Here is a 16,593-nt window from a genome sequence, read left to right on the forward strand (position 1 = left end):
TAAGTAGAGGTAGTGTTATATACATGTATACATAAGATGTAGATATAATAAGGCACTATAGTGCACACTATAGGAGTAGTGGAAGTGGAATATTGCTCTTAAGGAGCAGTTATCTGTTTAGGAGGGAGATTGCCTGGGGGAAGAAGCTGCTTCTGTGTCTGGAAGTCCTGGTGTTTGGTGCTCTAAAGCGCCGGCCAGAGGGCAGCAGATCAAAGAGTTTGTGTGCTGGGTGTGTGGAGTCAATGATGATTTTTCTTGCCCTGTTTTTCACTCTGGAATCGTACAGGTCCTGAAGTGTGGGCAGAGGAGCACCAATAATTTTCTCAGCACTACGAACTGTCCGTTGTAGTCTTCGTAGGTCTGATTTGGTGGCCGAGCCATACCAAACAGTAATTGAAGTGCACAGAACAGATTCGATGACCACTGAGTAGAACTGGGTCAGTAGCTCCTGTGGTAGGTTGAACTTCCTCAATTGACGGAGGAAGTATAACCTCTGCTGGGCCTTCTTTACAATGGAGTCTATGTGGGACTCCCACTTCAGGTCCTGAGAGATGGTGGAGCCCAGGAACCTGAATGACTCCACAGTATCCACAGTGCTGTCCAGGATGGTGAGGGGAGGAAGTGATGGAGGGTTCCTTCTGAAATCCACTATCATCTCCACTGTCTTGAATGCATTCAGCTCTAGGTTGTTTTGACTACACCAGGCAGCCAGCTGAGCAACCTCCTTTCTGTAGGCAGATTCATCACCGTCTTGAATAAGGCCAATGACTGTGGTGTCATCTGCAAACTTCAGGAGTTTGACAGAAGGGTCTGTAGAGGTGCATTCGTTTGTGTAGAGTGAATATAGCAGTGGAGAAAGAACACATCCTTGAGGAGCTCCGGTGCTGATGGTACATGTGCTGGATTTAAATTTTCCCAACCTCACTAGCTGCTGCCTGTTCGACAGGAAGTTAATAATCCACTGACAGGTAGAGGTTGGCACAGAGAGCTGGGTAAGCTTGGGCAGGAGGAGGTCTGGGATTATGGTGTTGAAGGCCGAGCTGAAGTCTACAAACAGGATCCTGACGTAAGTCCCTGGTCTGTCTAGGTGTTGTAGGATGTAATGCAGTCCCATGTTTACTGCATCGTCCACAGACCTGTTTGCTCGGTAAGCAAACTGGAGGGGATCAAGAAGTGGTCTGGTGATGTCCTTCAGGTGGGCCAGTACAAGTCTCTCAAATGACTTCATGACCACAGATGTTAAAGCAACAGGCCTGTAGTCATTAAGTCCAGATATTTTGGGTTTCTTCTGTACAGGGATGATGGTGGAGCGTTTGAAGCATGAAGGGACTTCACACTGCTCCAAAGATCTGTTAAAAATATTAGTGAAGATGGGCGACAGCTGCTCCGCACAGACTTTCAGGCAGGAGGGTGAGACATTGTCTGGGCCTGGTGCTTTTCTGATCTTTTGTTTGCGGAAAAGCTGGCAAACATCCTCTTCGCAGATCTTAAGTGCAGGTTGAATGTCAAGAGGAGGTGTTAATGGTATAGCAGAGATAGGGTCAGGGCGGGTGTGAAGGGTGAGACTCTGCATTTCAAAACGACAATAGAAGTCGTTCAGGTCGTCAGCCAGTCGTTGATTACCCATAGACTGAGGGGATGATGGCTTGTAGTTGGTAATGTCTTTCAGGCCTTTCCACACTGATGCAGGGTCGTTGGCTGAAAACTGGTTCTTCAGCTTTTCAGAGTAGCTTCTCTTAGCTGCTCTTATCTCCTTTGTCAGTGTGTTTTTGGCCTGATTATACAAGACTTTGTCCCCACTTCTGTAAGCATCTTCTTTGGCCTGACGAAGCTGTCTCAGTTTCATTGTAAACCATGGTTTGTCATTGTTGTATGTTAAGCGAGTCCTGGTGGGAATACACATGTCCTCACAGAAGCTGATGTAGGATGTCACTGTGTCAGTTAACTCATCCAGATCAGTGGCTGCAGCTTCAAAGACACTCCAATCCGTGCAGTCGAAACAGGCTTGTAAGGCCCGCTCTGTTTCGCTGCTCCATCTCTTTGCTGTTCTTGCTACAGGCTTGGCAGATTTAAGCTTCTGTCTGTAGGTCGGAAGAAGATGAACCAGGCAATGATCAGAGAGACCCAGAGCTGCTCTGGGAACAGAGTGGTATGCATCCCGTATTGTGGTGTAACAGTGATCCAGAATGTTGCTGTCTCTGGTGGGGCATGTGATATGCTGCCTGTATTTTGGCAGCTCACGGGAGAGGTTTGCTCTGTTAAAGTCCCCAATAATAATAATAAGAGAATCCGGGTGTTGCTGCTCCGTGTCAGTGATGTAATCCGCCAGCTGTTGCAGCGCCGCGCTCGCACAAGCATGTGGAGGAATGTAAACATTCACGAGAATAAATGAGGAAAACTCGCGTGGCGAATAAAAAGGTTTGCAGTTGATAGAGAACGCTTCTAAGTACGAAAAGCACATCTTCTTCAGTGTTGTTATATCTCTGCACCAACCTTCGTTTATATAAAAACATAATCCACCACCACGTGTCTTCCCTGTTGACTCGGCAATGCGATCCGCTCTGAACAGCTGAAAACCCGGCAGATGTAACGCGCTGTCCGGTATGGTGTCATTGAGCCATGTTTCTGTGAAACACAGCGCAGCGGAGTTGGAAAAATCTTTGTTTGTCCTGGTGAGTAAGAGTATTTCGTCCGTTTTGTTGGTAAGGGAGCGGACATTCGCCAGGTGTATACTCGGCAGCGGGGTCCTAAATCCGCGTCGTCGGAGTCTGACGAGCGCACCCACTCGCTTTCCCCGCTTGCGTCTTTTAGAGCGTTTGTACAGAGCTGCCGCTCCTCCGAGTAAAATGTCCAGTAAGACGTCTGAATTTTCAAAATTAGGGAAAAGATTGATAGAAGGGCATTGCTTAATGTTAAGCAATTCGTCCCTGGTAAAAGTGATTAAAGAAGAGTAGCTTAAAACAGGAAAAACAAACAAAAAAGACATAAGTACTAGAGCACTCCAAACCGAGGCAGCCATCCGCGGCGCCATCTTGAATAGTTTCAGGTGCTTCTAACGCTTTACGAGATTACTGGTGAACAATCCCCCAGATGGGGGAAAGTCCCATTGAAGGCTCCCGACGTAAGCACACGTTCGACTTCTTGCAGCATGCGCAGGCTGCGCAGACAATTTATGACATTGCAGAACTGAGACTGCTCCGTAATCTTGAATTACTCTTGTGAAACTTGGAAATCTCACGTGGATAGAGTCTGCATCGATCCAGGAAGTCAAATATACATATCTTATGGGGAAAATCGGCTGACTTTTATTGAAAGTAATATTTTAAAGCTTTTAAATATTATTTTTTATGATAGTTTAGGTCATCACAGAGGGCCCTGATGGTTCGCTACTGTACGTGGCACACAATTAATACCATATAAATGTGCATTTCTTGCTTTTAAGATGAATAAAATATACTTCTTAATTATTATATACACAGTTAAACAGCTCTCGTGATACATTTTTCTTGTATCTAGGTAAAGAGTTGACATTGCTCATCCTCCACCTGAGACAAAACAGCCTATCTGCTGTTACCTGTTGTGGGTATTTTCAACTGTCTTTAGGAGGAAAACGAGTTGTCACTTTTCAGGCAGATATGAATTTTATTGTGATTTTGGTTGATTCTAAGCTCTTGAATTTCATTGATTGGGGAGAAATGTAATACTTATAGCCTAATGTTATTGTTTTACCTGTACCAAAAAATGAAGGCGATACCATGCTGACATATTGTCACCTTGGAATTATAAGGCTCTATCTGCATTTTGAGAAGTTTTGAGATAACCAGCATTCCATTTGACTTTGCAGATAAAAAGTCCCAAAATCGCATAATGTAAATACCTTGTTACAGAAAATGTGAATATCTATGATAAAATAAAAATGTCAGATAGAACACTATAATTCCAAGACAATGATATGTGATTGTGTTGATAATGTAGTGTATTTGACATGCTCGACCTGATTTTGCCAAGTGGTTGATGTCCTCAGGGCAACATATTTTGTTGACCTAAGGACAATATTTTTATAAATAAAACCTTAACCCACACCAAACCTCAACCCTAACCATAACTTACCCCTAAAAACAATGGTCTAGAAGCACCTAATCCTGGTTGGAAGATTAAACCTAAAATAAACTGCAAACATATTTCTGAAATCTGATTGGTTGATTTAAATGTTGTCCCAGGGTCAACATGATGTTACCCTAATGACATCAACCACTTGGCAAAATCAGGATAGCCATTTGACATACATGTGTGTTTATAATGTGGTATATAAAATAATACAAAACTAAAAATTATTTAAAATTATATAATGACTATAATATAATAATATGATTAATTTAGGGACTCCGGTTAACCTCATCTGCAAATGTTTAGACTAAGGGTAGATTTGGAGTACATTAAGGCTCAGCTGGGCAAATCTTAGGAACTGTCTAAAAAAAGGATTTTTGGGGTAGTACATTTTCTTTAAAAAACTAAAGTCTTTCTACATAAAAAAAAGTCAGTTGATGTGTGAACTTGAAAATGTTGGGTAAAAACTAAAGCGGTATTTCATTAAAATAAGTAAATACTAAAATTTAATCTTTGTTACATTTACACTGATTACTCAAATATTTATAACAATATAAAAAACGTTGTAGAATTTATTTAAGTTTCTTAATAATCTTTAGAAGCACAATTGAACAATCCAAGTTGGTGTCATTTCGCAATATTTTTCTAAGTACTTTAAAAAAAATTCTCAAACAAGTGAATGGCAATTTACAGTATTTTTGTTTTATTTAGTTTGATATTTTCTAGACAGAGAATTACTCTTGTGTTATATATCGAAGTATTCGTCAATGCGCATGCGCGAGAAGCCCGCCATTTGCGGGATGGTTTCTGAGGGAGCGGTATCATCCACACAAGCAGGTATGTTTTAAAGTTAACGTTAATTGTCTTCTAAATGTTTTATATTATCGCTATTTTTATTATTTCTCATTCATATATGTTTAGCTAATGTTAGGGCCCATGTTACTGTAATTTAGAACTGTTTTGCAGCGACAATGTCTTTAGGTCGTAGTATTTTCAGACAGGTTGTTCTTTGCGACATTTAAGTATTCGACAATGTTTTTCCACAAGCATTAATTTATTTTCACTCGGACAAGTGAATGAACAACAGCAGTGATTCGCAACAGTAACGTTATATTTGGCGTCACATTTGTATTTTTTAATATGACAATTGACAATAGGCTAACTTTTATGTGTGAACTTTTATCTACCGCATCCTCTCTACTTGTTACTTTGGTGTGCTAGGCTAGGTGATACTGTTTTATCCAATTAGCATTAATTCGGTGATGGCGTGCACAGTAACCTGCGTGTAGGCATATTCTGCCATGTTTCTGAACTTGACTGATCTGTCTACCGCTCACATTTAAAACGAGGCAGCTGCCGCCACAGGAGCGTCATTGACGCGCTGACCGATCATCCAGTAACGTTAATACATTTGATCAGGTAAGGAGCATTAAAGTGTGCCTAAGTAACCAAACAAGGTAACTTAGGGGAGGCTGTGTCGTATCGTGAATAAATCATGTCTGAAGGGTTTTTCCCGCTTCGCGTCGTGCCTGCAACCCCTTCTTTGCCTCTCATGAAGTAAAATCACTAATGGCCATCCTTCCGATGGAATAAATAGTCCCTGGTCGACTGCAGCAACAAAATGTTTCTGTACATACGTTTACATTGCTGTGCATTGTGTTGCAGAGGTTTAGCTGTCCTTTATCGTGAATAGAACTGAGCTCTTTGTGCACTGTGTTTGGCTAACTGAGACCAGTTCTATAGCACTTATGCATTGTTGCCCTTTTGATGCACGGATTGCTTCCATTGTTATGCCTCATTAGTACTGTAAATCTTTGCTAAATGACTAAATGTAAGTCTAAGTCATGTTAAATTGACAGCCCTAATACATGTGTACATACATATGCACGCACGCACACACACACACACTATATATACACACACACACACTACACATCTATATACTGGATATTAGTGTGTGTGTGTGTGTGTGTGTGTGTGTGTGTGTGTGTGTAAGTACAGTGAATATCATACCTTTATGTAAATCCTTCCCAGCTAACACACGAAGTACCAGTTATGTGATTTTTAGGTACTTGACTTTTATTTAACACATTACATGCCATGCTCGTAGTTTCTTTTGTGCTTCAAACAATGTGTGATTATATATACTACCTATTTATTAATCATGTTCTCTGTTTTCGCCTAATATTTGTTCAAATTGTATCTTTTGGTTTGCTCTTGTGTCTGTACTTCGGTAATCCTTGGACTACCCTATCGTTGTATGATAAAGATGCATTACTGTGACTTATTAGACATATTTGGATATTAACAGTCCAAAAACATTTTGGTGTCAAGAGACACTATATATTTATATAGCAGTAAGAACACTGTGAATAAACAGACAAACAAAATGACATACCTGTGATTGGTGCCATTTCCAGTAAAGGCTGGGATGATGTCTCTCGTTTTATGCTGGCCCTGGTTTTATACTCCTCTTGATTTAAGTAGCTAGCATTTTTGTCAATGTCCGAGACTTCCCCTAAAATGTATTTAAATTCATGTCTTTCTGCTTGATCCTCCATTTCAGTATTTATACACTGTAGCTTCTGAAGACAAGATGCTTGGGAAACCTCAGACCCATCACCAACAAACTCACTAAAACACAAATAAAACTGTGTGAATGTTTGATCTGGCTAAAAAAGGCGAAAAGTATTTGACCTAAATTATTTACAGCCTAAAATCACTTCATGTTTAATTTATTTTGTGTATTATAGCCTATACATATGCTTTAGGGATGGGAATTTTCATATGGAAGAATTGAAATGTTCATAAAAAAGCCATCTATTTATTAATTAGCCATCTTTTTGTAATTGATTTATTATTTTTTCGTTTATTGACACATGGCATCTATGTATTAATGCATTGTTGGCACGTGAAGTATATATATGTGTTTTTTGGCCAACCCCAAATATGCTTATAGCATTCACAAAATAGTGTATATACGCTTCTAATCGAGAAATCTAAAATATGAATTCAGGTTATTTTTTAAATAAATTCTGTTCTACTTGAGTCAAAGAAACTGCATTCATTATTCAGAAGTTTAAATTAGACATGATAGCTTTCTTACTGTCGCCGTTCTTCCAGATTCTCAGTTTGCTTGGCAGACATGATTATTTCAGTTTCATCGATGTGCAGAATGTTTTTGGACTGTGTTTCCTCATTTTTATACTCATCGCCCTGTTTCTCGCTGTAGCCAGACTGCTGGTGATTATCTGTGTTTTTAGCCTCTATTTTGGCCTCTCTATGTCTGTGGCGTTTAGGTCTTCTACCCTCCACCACACCAACAGCAGCAGCAGCCCGAAACTTCCTTGCTACGCGATGCCTTCTTTCTGTATTGGAATGATTATTTATACTTGGCTTGTCCTCATGTCCAGGTCCCATCAAGGCCACCGGCTCAGACTCTGGAGGTTCAGGCAGAGGGATGGTGATGGACATGGGCGGTTCTGGTAGAGGCATTACCACTGACATTGGTGATTCTGGCAAGTGCAAAGGGCTGGTTTCAGTGGACAAGCAATGGTGCTGGTGATGATCGCTCACTGGAGTGTCCAGCTGGTCCTCTGTGGGACTGACAAACAGGACCTCACGGCTGGCCATCTGCCGTCGCTTCCGCAGCTGGTTTGTCCGTTGCTCCCACACAGATGTGTTTATCTTTTTGCGTCTCTCACGGCGACCAGCAAAAGCATTAATAGGCAGTTCTTCGCTTTGCTTTTCAGCAGATTCCTCTTCTGCCTCTGCAGGAGATGGTCGGCCTCGGTGGATAGCACGTTTCCTGTACAAGTATGGCCTCCTTCTCCTCCTGCATAAACAGGACACATCTCAGTGGAGGCATACCACCTCCAGCATGCACAATCATGGTTTACAAGGTTTGAGAAAAATGACTCAAATAAAAAACAATGGTCATCAAATCATGCTAAATAATAGCATTCAAGAGAACATCAAAAAAAGATATATAAATAAGATCTATTTATATGTATATCTATATATACATACAGTTTGTGGTGCTGTATATGTACATATGAAACAAGACAAGGTTTAAAGTGTACAAAAACTACAGAGGAAAACTGATCATTTGCACATGTTAATGAGATGGACGATGCATGGACGAGATAAAATGAACACATTTTACTTACAATGTTTATTCTTTTGATGTCCTTGAAGTCAAATAAATAATTCATTAAAAATAAACCATTAGTGTAGATTAGGCGAATGAAACAATTGATATTGCAAGACTGTACTCAAACTGACTCAGAGGTCACAGAGAGAGCTAAAAAGTTCTAAGAAACGCTAAAATTTACAGATTTTTTAAATATCGAATGATAAATTCACGTGCCCAATGTGGGTTGTTTTCTGAGAATCACCATGTAGTTGTGGGCTCCAACTGATTTTGCCAAGTGAGAGATGTATTTGGGGCAACACACTTTGTAGAAAAAGTCTATACCCACCCCAAAATCAGAGGGAAATGATAGGTCAGTAACAAATGGTGTACAAGCCCCTTACCCCGCCTGTAACCTTAAACTTCACATGAACTGTAAACATTTCCCTCAAATCTGATCTTGGTGCATCGATCACACATACTGTTTATGTACGCCCATGTTCAAAACTTGGTGCATGTATAGTTCTCATCAACCTAAACAACTTTAGCTCTGACACCCATTACAATGTAAACATCATTTTATCAAATGATGTCAAAATAGCCCCACTCTAAGAGACAGGGTCCAGAGACAGCATGGGGCCACCAGAACCTCAGTGTCACGACGGTGGTGGACAGAACCCAAGTGCAGACAGAGATGAAGGGGTTAACACAAAAGACTTTAATAAGAACAAACAAAACACCCACGAGGGGGTAACGAGGACAAGACTAATATATATAAACTGAAACCAAAAAACTTTCCACGAGGGGAACACAAAACAGCAGGACAAGGATAAACAAAAATATACCACGACACAACGTCTCAAAAAACAGGCAAGGTAATCTAATGGAGAGCACAATACAGGCGGACACGTATACAAACACAACGAAAGAGCACAGGACAATGAAACATGAGGGCATTAAATAGGGAGGACAAACAAAGGATAATTAACGAGGGCAGGTGGGGAACATGAGACACGGGAAGGAAGCAATACATGAAACGAGAGGGGCGGGACCAATGATGAGAGACGAGAATGCACATGGGATGTAAAAACGTAAACAACCCATGACTTTCTCACATAAAACATAAGGGATCTGTCCCCATCCTGCCACACGACTAGAAAATCATGACCAAGAAGGTAGGACCGTGACACTCAGCTCCAAAGTTCTGGCAGATTAAACCATTGTTTCAGGAGTTATCTCTCCTCGGACGTTAACAGGACAGTTTACGACTTTCAAACCCATCTTCAAAAGGGGACTCTGTGGGCAGACCGAAGCCATTCCCCATATTGAGATAACCCGGTGGCACCAGAAGAAACCAGAGAACATGAGAGAAACATCCCATCATGCAGAAAGAATGCAGTTTTCTCTTAATGTCTAGAACTGTCCTTGTCTGTAGATGTACTGTATGTAAATATCCCTGCTGTATGTTGGCTCCCTTGCCAGTCTAATTTACCTGTAACCAGTAAATATGTGATTGATTGATTTAGTTCTGTTTGTGTTCAAACATTTGAATGAATCACAACTTAATCCTGTCATATTTAGTATCAAACTGATCCTGTTTTAATTTCCTCTTTGTTTATGTATGTTGTGTAAACAAAGCAGGCATCATACTCTTTACACAATAACCTGGACTAATATACTGTATGCAATTTTGCCATGAGGCCATAAACATGCAAATTGGGTCACCTGGACTCAGACACCTGGACTTACGGCAGCACCACTGTTGGCCCGGTGAACTCACCCCAGCAGAACTTTGTTCAGCACTACAACTAGTGTAGGAAATGGTAAATGTAAATTGTATTATAAAATGTAAATTTTAATTTTGTACCAAACATTGCACATTTGGAATGGAAAACATCTGAGTTTGTTATTACCATGTATTGTCATCAAATCTAACCTGAAGTCCAGTATCTAGCTTTTTGCAACTTTAATTCAACTTCTTTCTAATAGCTTGAAACAAATATAATCTTCAATAAAACACATTCCCCTACAGCCTGAAAAGTTGGACAAAACTCTATCATTAAAATTTAAATATACCTCTTATTAATTTCAGTTAAATCGTTGTGTTCTTTCCTTTAAAATTTGACCTGAACCAACTGATAAAAAGACACGACAGACAAATGGCACAATCATATATGAAACTTCCGTCAATGTGTTTTGATGGGTTTATAAACTAGCATTGTACTAGCATAGTGGCATAATGTTTTAAAAGCATATTTAAAGCACGTCTCAAGTCAAAATGGTCTCTATGGTTGATAATTAAAAAAAGGTTACTGTAATACGAGTTTCTCAAAGCTTCCTGATCTGCTTATTCATTTCAAATGAGGCACATGTACTTAAAATAAGCCATATAGGACAAAAAACTTACTCAGAGAGACCAAACTCTCTGCTTTTATAACGCTGATTAAAGAACTCTTCCTCCTCTTCTTCCTCCTCCTAACACAAAAACACACTGTTAATATACATTTTATAGCATTACCAATGATCTAGCATAAAATTCATAATGTATTTATGAAATATGTCTTACTTTAGTTAGTTCCTGTGCATTAGCTAGATTATCCACAGCGATAGCCAAAAATACATTGAGCAATGTGTCTGTTCACAGCACTGTTAAGAATGTACTGTTTGAATAGATGATTTCACAATTGAATATGAACATGAGCTAAAGTAACTGTAAAAAAAAAAAAGAAAACCAAACACATGGTATAGCAACATATATCTTGCACATAAACCATTTGCACAAAATCATCTAAAACAAAGGGCACTAAAAAAGGATACAGTTCCCAAACAAGGTCAGAACAATAAAGTAGATTGATGACCACATTCCATACTGTACTCCTCCTTGGGAGCGTATCCCATTGTACATCACCTCATTCCAGTCTTCTCCGGTAAGAATCTAATTAAGAAATTTGAAAAAATCCAACAGATATTGTTATAGTGATTTGATATGGTTTTTCTTTAAGAGATGTTTCAAGTCTAGGTATGTAGTGTTCCTTGAAGAAAGTCCTGTTCCATGTTGGCTGTGATGTGTATGTGCGGAGTTGAAGTAAAGAGTTTTCCGGGTGTCTCCGCTATTGTTGTCTGTCTCCAGTTATTACAGATATATGTATATAAACATTACTAGTTAAGGAGCAAACAATCATTTAAAATAGTAAACACAATAGTAACCACCAACCAAAACTACTGATTCTTTAATATTACTCTATTGGAAGTTATTTAATATATTTAATATACAGTATATAAGATCAATCAAAACTATTAAAACAAAAAAATAGCATGTCACCAATCTCATATGCTGCTTTTAACCTGTTTTTATTTAAACAAAATGATGTTTAAAATCATACAAAAGGTCTGGCACTTTTTGTCTTAGAAAAGATGTATTTCAAAAGTCATCAACATTGATATGTATATAGTATATTTCACAACTATGCTGATAATCCCTAAAGGATTTATCAACCCTGAATGCCACTGTTAGAAAATATGAAAAAAAAAATGTAATGAGATTACAAACTACTTTTTTTGTAGATTGTTTACAACATTGTGTGTGCACAATTTAATCCAAGTTTCCAGTACAAACAGGCATGTCAGAGTCTGAAGAACATGTTAAGGAATGTGAAAATAGACCAGGTATTCTAGAATTATTATTAATCTCTGCATTTATAGCTTTGCTAGTCAGTGGTCACTAAAGATTATTTAAAAAATATGTCAGACACTGTCTGCTTCGCTGTCTGCGGTTTGTTATGTATCCTTGCACTTGCACTTGATTTTAATATTAATGTATTTTATATTTGTTACTTATCACTGTCATCGCTAATTTATCTGATACCACAAACCGGTCCTTGTTATTTACTTGAAAATCCAACCAAACTTGATAGTTAACTCAGCGTCGTTAGCATAGCATTAGCGTATTAGCTTGCTTTCTGTTTATACTTTGGAACATCAGCTTGCCTTCTAGTTTGTCTTGTGTGCTACCTGTTTCTCTTTTTAAGCGTATATACTATGATTCATCGAGCAACCTGGTAGCTGATAGCTGAATAAACATATACTATATATATATATATGTCATCCTTATTTCTACCTCTTTCACCCCGACCAAGACAGAGACCCTCCCTGATATTTCAGTGGGTTTGCTCAGTGCGTCGACTGCGCTTGAAAATGGACGGTGGGCGAGCTTATACTTGCAACTGCAGAAACTAGCATTTCTATTTAATTTATGCTTCTAGCAGTGCTACAGTCTTTATAAAATGAATAATATGTGATCACAAATCGTTAAATATTTAAGCTTTTGTTTAATAATTTTAATAAACGTAAATTTTGGGCGAGACAGGCTGAGACAGGCAGCACGTTTGCCCATCATTCTGCATCCAGTGTTTATGTTTATGTTATATTCATAAATTGTCATGTTTTACCAAATTAAACATTAATTGTAACTCAATTGATTGTGATGTTTTTATTGCCAACTTTTCAAGTTATATAACAGTTAATTACTAAACTATGTGGATATAGGCAATTTTATAAGCAACCATTTGAAGTTAACAACTAAATAGCTCACATTTGATCAGTTAAATGTCAATTTTCGCAGTTGAAATCAAGCGTAGCGTTAGTTCTGGCAGGTCACGTGAGTTCAGCTTGCATCAGCTGATCACATCAGGTGCAGCTAATCAATGTTAACCAATAGTCATACAACACACACCAGACTGCATCCTATTTAAGTTGCATTTCTTTGCTCCTTATCAGCTGCTTAATCCTATTGCACCTAAAACCCACCTCCAACCCCATCTCCTCCTTATCTGCCTGTATCTTCGGATCTTTTAATTTAATCCTGTTTCGCATCAGGAACTGTTCTGGTTCCCCAGGTGGGGGGACATGTATCGCTGCGCTCCTGCTATGTCCATGCAAGGCTGCATGGACGGGCAGAGAGTTTGGCCAGAACAGTTTCATTCCGCCAAACTAAATATATGCTATCGTTAAATAATTGACGACAGTGGTCCCGACAGAAATCAAGTTATGCACTCTGTACGGAACATTATTGTAAGCCTGTACGGAATACTAACGTAACGTAATACGTAAACCCTTATTATCTTCCGTACACATGTGAAGGAGGTACTTTTAACCACTTTTCTTAAAAACTATTGGTCCAAGAGACATCAATCAAAGTTTAAACTGTACAATAGACATTCCCTCAGAGAATGATCACACAAACTTGCTTGTCTGGCTCTCAACAACTCAGTAGGGGCCGCTGGTGTGCTGTGAAAGGCAAAAAGTGTATGGAACATGGTTAGTCAACGTTACTCCTATTATTGTTACTTGCACCTCATGTCATATGTTTAGCTTAGCCTTCTCTGTCAGCGGTGAGGGTTTTACATGCGATAAATACAGGGAAATTGTTAGTCTGACAGAGAAGATCTTAGAATTAGAGTCTCGCATCCAATCTTTATCTGAGGATAGTAAGAGTGTAAGGGCCATAGAAAACACTTTGGATGCAAGTAACGTTAGCGCGCACAGTTCGGTTCCGGTTGAAGATCCCCCGCAGCAGGGAAACTTTGTGACTGTGAGATGACGTAGTCCCAGGTAAAAACATCACTCACAGTCTCAAACAGGTTTGCTCCACTCAGTGACGCACTGACTGAGAAACCTGCTGAAAGTGCCATAGTTATTGGTGATTCTATTGTACGGAACGTTAACATAAAGGCACCAGCCACCATAGTCCAATGTTAACCGGGAGCTAGAACATCAAATCAAATTTAAATGTGCTGGCTAAAGGTAATCGTAAATTTAATAAAACTATTTTCCACGACGACACAAACGATGTTCGACTCCGGCAATCAGAGATCACAAAAGATAATATTAAAGAGGTGTGTGTGCTTGCTGTAATATTCTCTGGCCCCCTTCGTGCTTATCGTGGTGATGAGATTTATAGCAGATTATCATCACTAAATGGCTGGTTGTCTAGGTGGTGCCTGCAGAATGATATAGTTTTTATAAATAACTGGAAGAGTTTTGAGGGCAGACCTGACCTGTTGAAACGAGATGGTCTCCATCCCTCCTGGGTTGGGGCTTCCCTCCTGTCTAGAAATATGGTACATAGTCTTAATGCTAAAACTCGACTCACTGGGGCCCAGGTCAGGGAGCATACAGAATGGCTTAACCAACTGTCTGCTTGCCGTCTCACGTCGCAGAATACACAAAATCCACAACATGCGATACTCCCGTCTCCAAAACATCACAAAATAGAGACTGTGTCTGTCCCCCTGACCAGCAAACATAAAATATTGCGGAAACCTCTTAAAAGTAATTTAATAAATGTTAAAAAAATTAAACACGAACAAAATATAGATAATCAACTGTTGCGGCTTGGATTGCTAAATATTAGATCTCTCTCTAATAAAGCACTTTTTGTTAACGATATGATAACAGATCATAAAATAGACATGCTCTGTTTGACAGAAACATGGCTAAAACCAGATGATTATATTGCTTTAAATGAATCTGTCCCCCAAGATTATTATTATAAACATGAGCCTCTTCTAAAGGGAAGAGGGGGAGGTGTCGCAGCACTTTACAGATTTCATTAAAGAATTTGGTGGGTTCTTATCAGAACTAGTACTGGCCGCAGATAGACTCCTTGTCGTTGGTGACTTTAACATCCATTTAGATAATGATACAGATGCCTTAGGAATGGCTTTCAAAGACACTCTTAACTCCATGGGCATTAGTCAACATGTGTCAGGACCCACTCACCTTCGTAATCATACTTTAGATTTAATACTGTCTTACAGTAAATGTGCACAACGTTAAAATTCTTCAGCAGAGTGAAGACATCTCAGATCATTTTCTGGTATTGTGTTTGCTTCACTTGCCTATCGCTGCAAATCAAACTCCTTTTTACAAATATTGGAGAACAATAACTTCCACTAAAATACCAAAGATCAGTTTCTCGATAATCTGCCTGTATTGTCTCAATTAGTAATAACGTAGAAGATCTTGACATTACCACCGAAAATTTTAACTCCATCTCCTCCACAACACTACACAGAGTCGCTCCTCTGCGCTTAAAGAAGATTAAAGATAGCAGTCCAACACTGTGGTATAATGAACACACTCAGGCTCTAAAGAAAGTAGCCCGAAAAATGAAGCGCAGCTATAAGAAAAACAAATTAGAGGTATTTCGTAAAGCATGGAAGGATAGTATTCGAAAATACAGGAGAGCCCTAAAAACATCTAGATCCGCCTACTTTTCATCACTAATAGAAGAAAACCAGCACAACCCTAGATTTTTATTTAACACAGTGGCTAAATCAACAAAAAATTAATAAATTCTGATTTTGGATATCAGCATAGCAGTGATGAATTTATGAACTACTTCACAAATAAAAGTGATGATATAAGAGAAAAATATTATAACTCTGCAACCAGAGGCTACACTAGCGGATCAAACAATCAGCAATTGCAATTATTTTATACCGTAGATCATGATGAACTGTCTAAAATCATTAGATCATCTAAATCAACAACATGCATGCTAGACCCTATACCTACAAATCTACTGAAAGAGATGCTCCCAGAAATTATAGATCCTCTTCTTAGTATTATTAACTCATCTCTGACATTAGGACATGTGCCTAAAGCATATAAAGTGGCTGTTATAAGGCCCCTTGTAAAAAAAAACTTGACCCTAGAGAACTAGTTAACTACAGACCTATTTTGAATCTACTTTTATTTCTTGAAAATACTTGAAAAAGTAATTCCAACTCAATTATGTTCCTTCCTCCAAAGGAAAGACATCAATGAAGAATTCCAGTCTGGATTTAGAGCACATCGCAGTTCAGAGACTACTTTGATCAGAGTTACAAATGATCTGCTTTTGGCATCTGACCATGGTTGTATCTCGTAATTGAAGCTGCTAGACGTTAGTGCTACATTCGACACCATTGACCACACCACACTCCTACATAGACTTGAAAATTATGCCAGCATAAATGGAATAGCTTTGAAACGGTTTAAATCTGACTTATATGACCGTTTTCAATTTGCACCAATAAACAATGATGTGTCCACATTGAGGTGTACCACAGGGTTCAGTTTTAGGACCTCTGATCTTTGCACTATACAAACTACCTCTAGGAGATATAAAAAAGTTTGCTTTCACTGCTATGCTGATGATACGCAACTTTATATTTCCTCGATGCGTCACGAAACACAACAGTTCAACAGAATAATAAAATGTACAGTCAATATAAAAAACTGGATTAATAACAACTTTTTTTACTGAACTCGGACAAAACAGAAGTGTTACTTATTGGACCGAAAACCAC

General features: G+C 38.9%; 1 protein-coding gene across 3 annotated transcripts in view; it reads right to left on the bottom strand.

Annotated features, from left to right (window-relative positions):
• cacna1eb (calcium channel, voltage-dependent, R type, alpha 1E subunit b) overlaps positions 1–16,593 on the bottom strand; it is a 225,248-nt gene that overhangs the window by 88,420 nt on the left and 120,235 nt on the right. For all 3 annotated transcript variants that reach the window (XM_057334281.1, XM_057334282.1, XM_057334280.1), the window contains 5 exons: positions 11,057–11,174; positions 10,806–10,873; positions 10,647–10,714; positions 7,214–7,942; positions 6,506–6,741 (listed from right to left, as the gene is read on the bottom strand). In XM_057334281.1, the coding sequence (XP_057190264.1) occupies positions 6,506–6,741; positions 7,214–7,942; positions 10,647–10,714; positions 10,806–10,873; positions 11,057–11,174 (1,219 nt within the window). The remainder of the gene's footprint in view (positions 1–6,505; positions 6,742–7,213; positions 7,943–10,646; positions 10,715–10,805; positions 10,874–11,056; positions 11,175–16,593) is intronic.

The sequence above is a fragment of the Triplophysa rosa genome, linkage group LG5 (assembly GCF_024868665.1).
Source record: "Triplophysa rosa linkage group LG5, Trosa_1v2, whole genome shotgun sequence".
Classification (NCBI taxonomy): Eukaryota; Metazoa; Chordata; class Actinopteri; order Cypriniformes; family Nemacheilidae; genus Triplophysa; species Triplophysa rosa.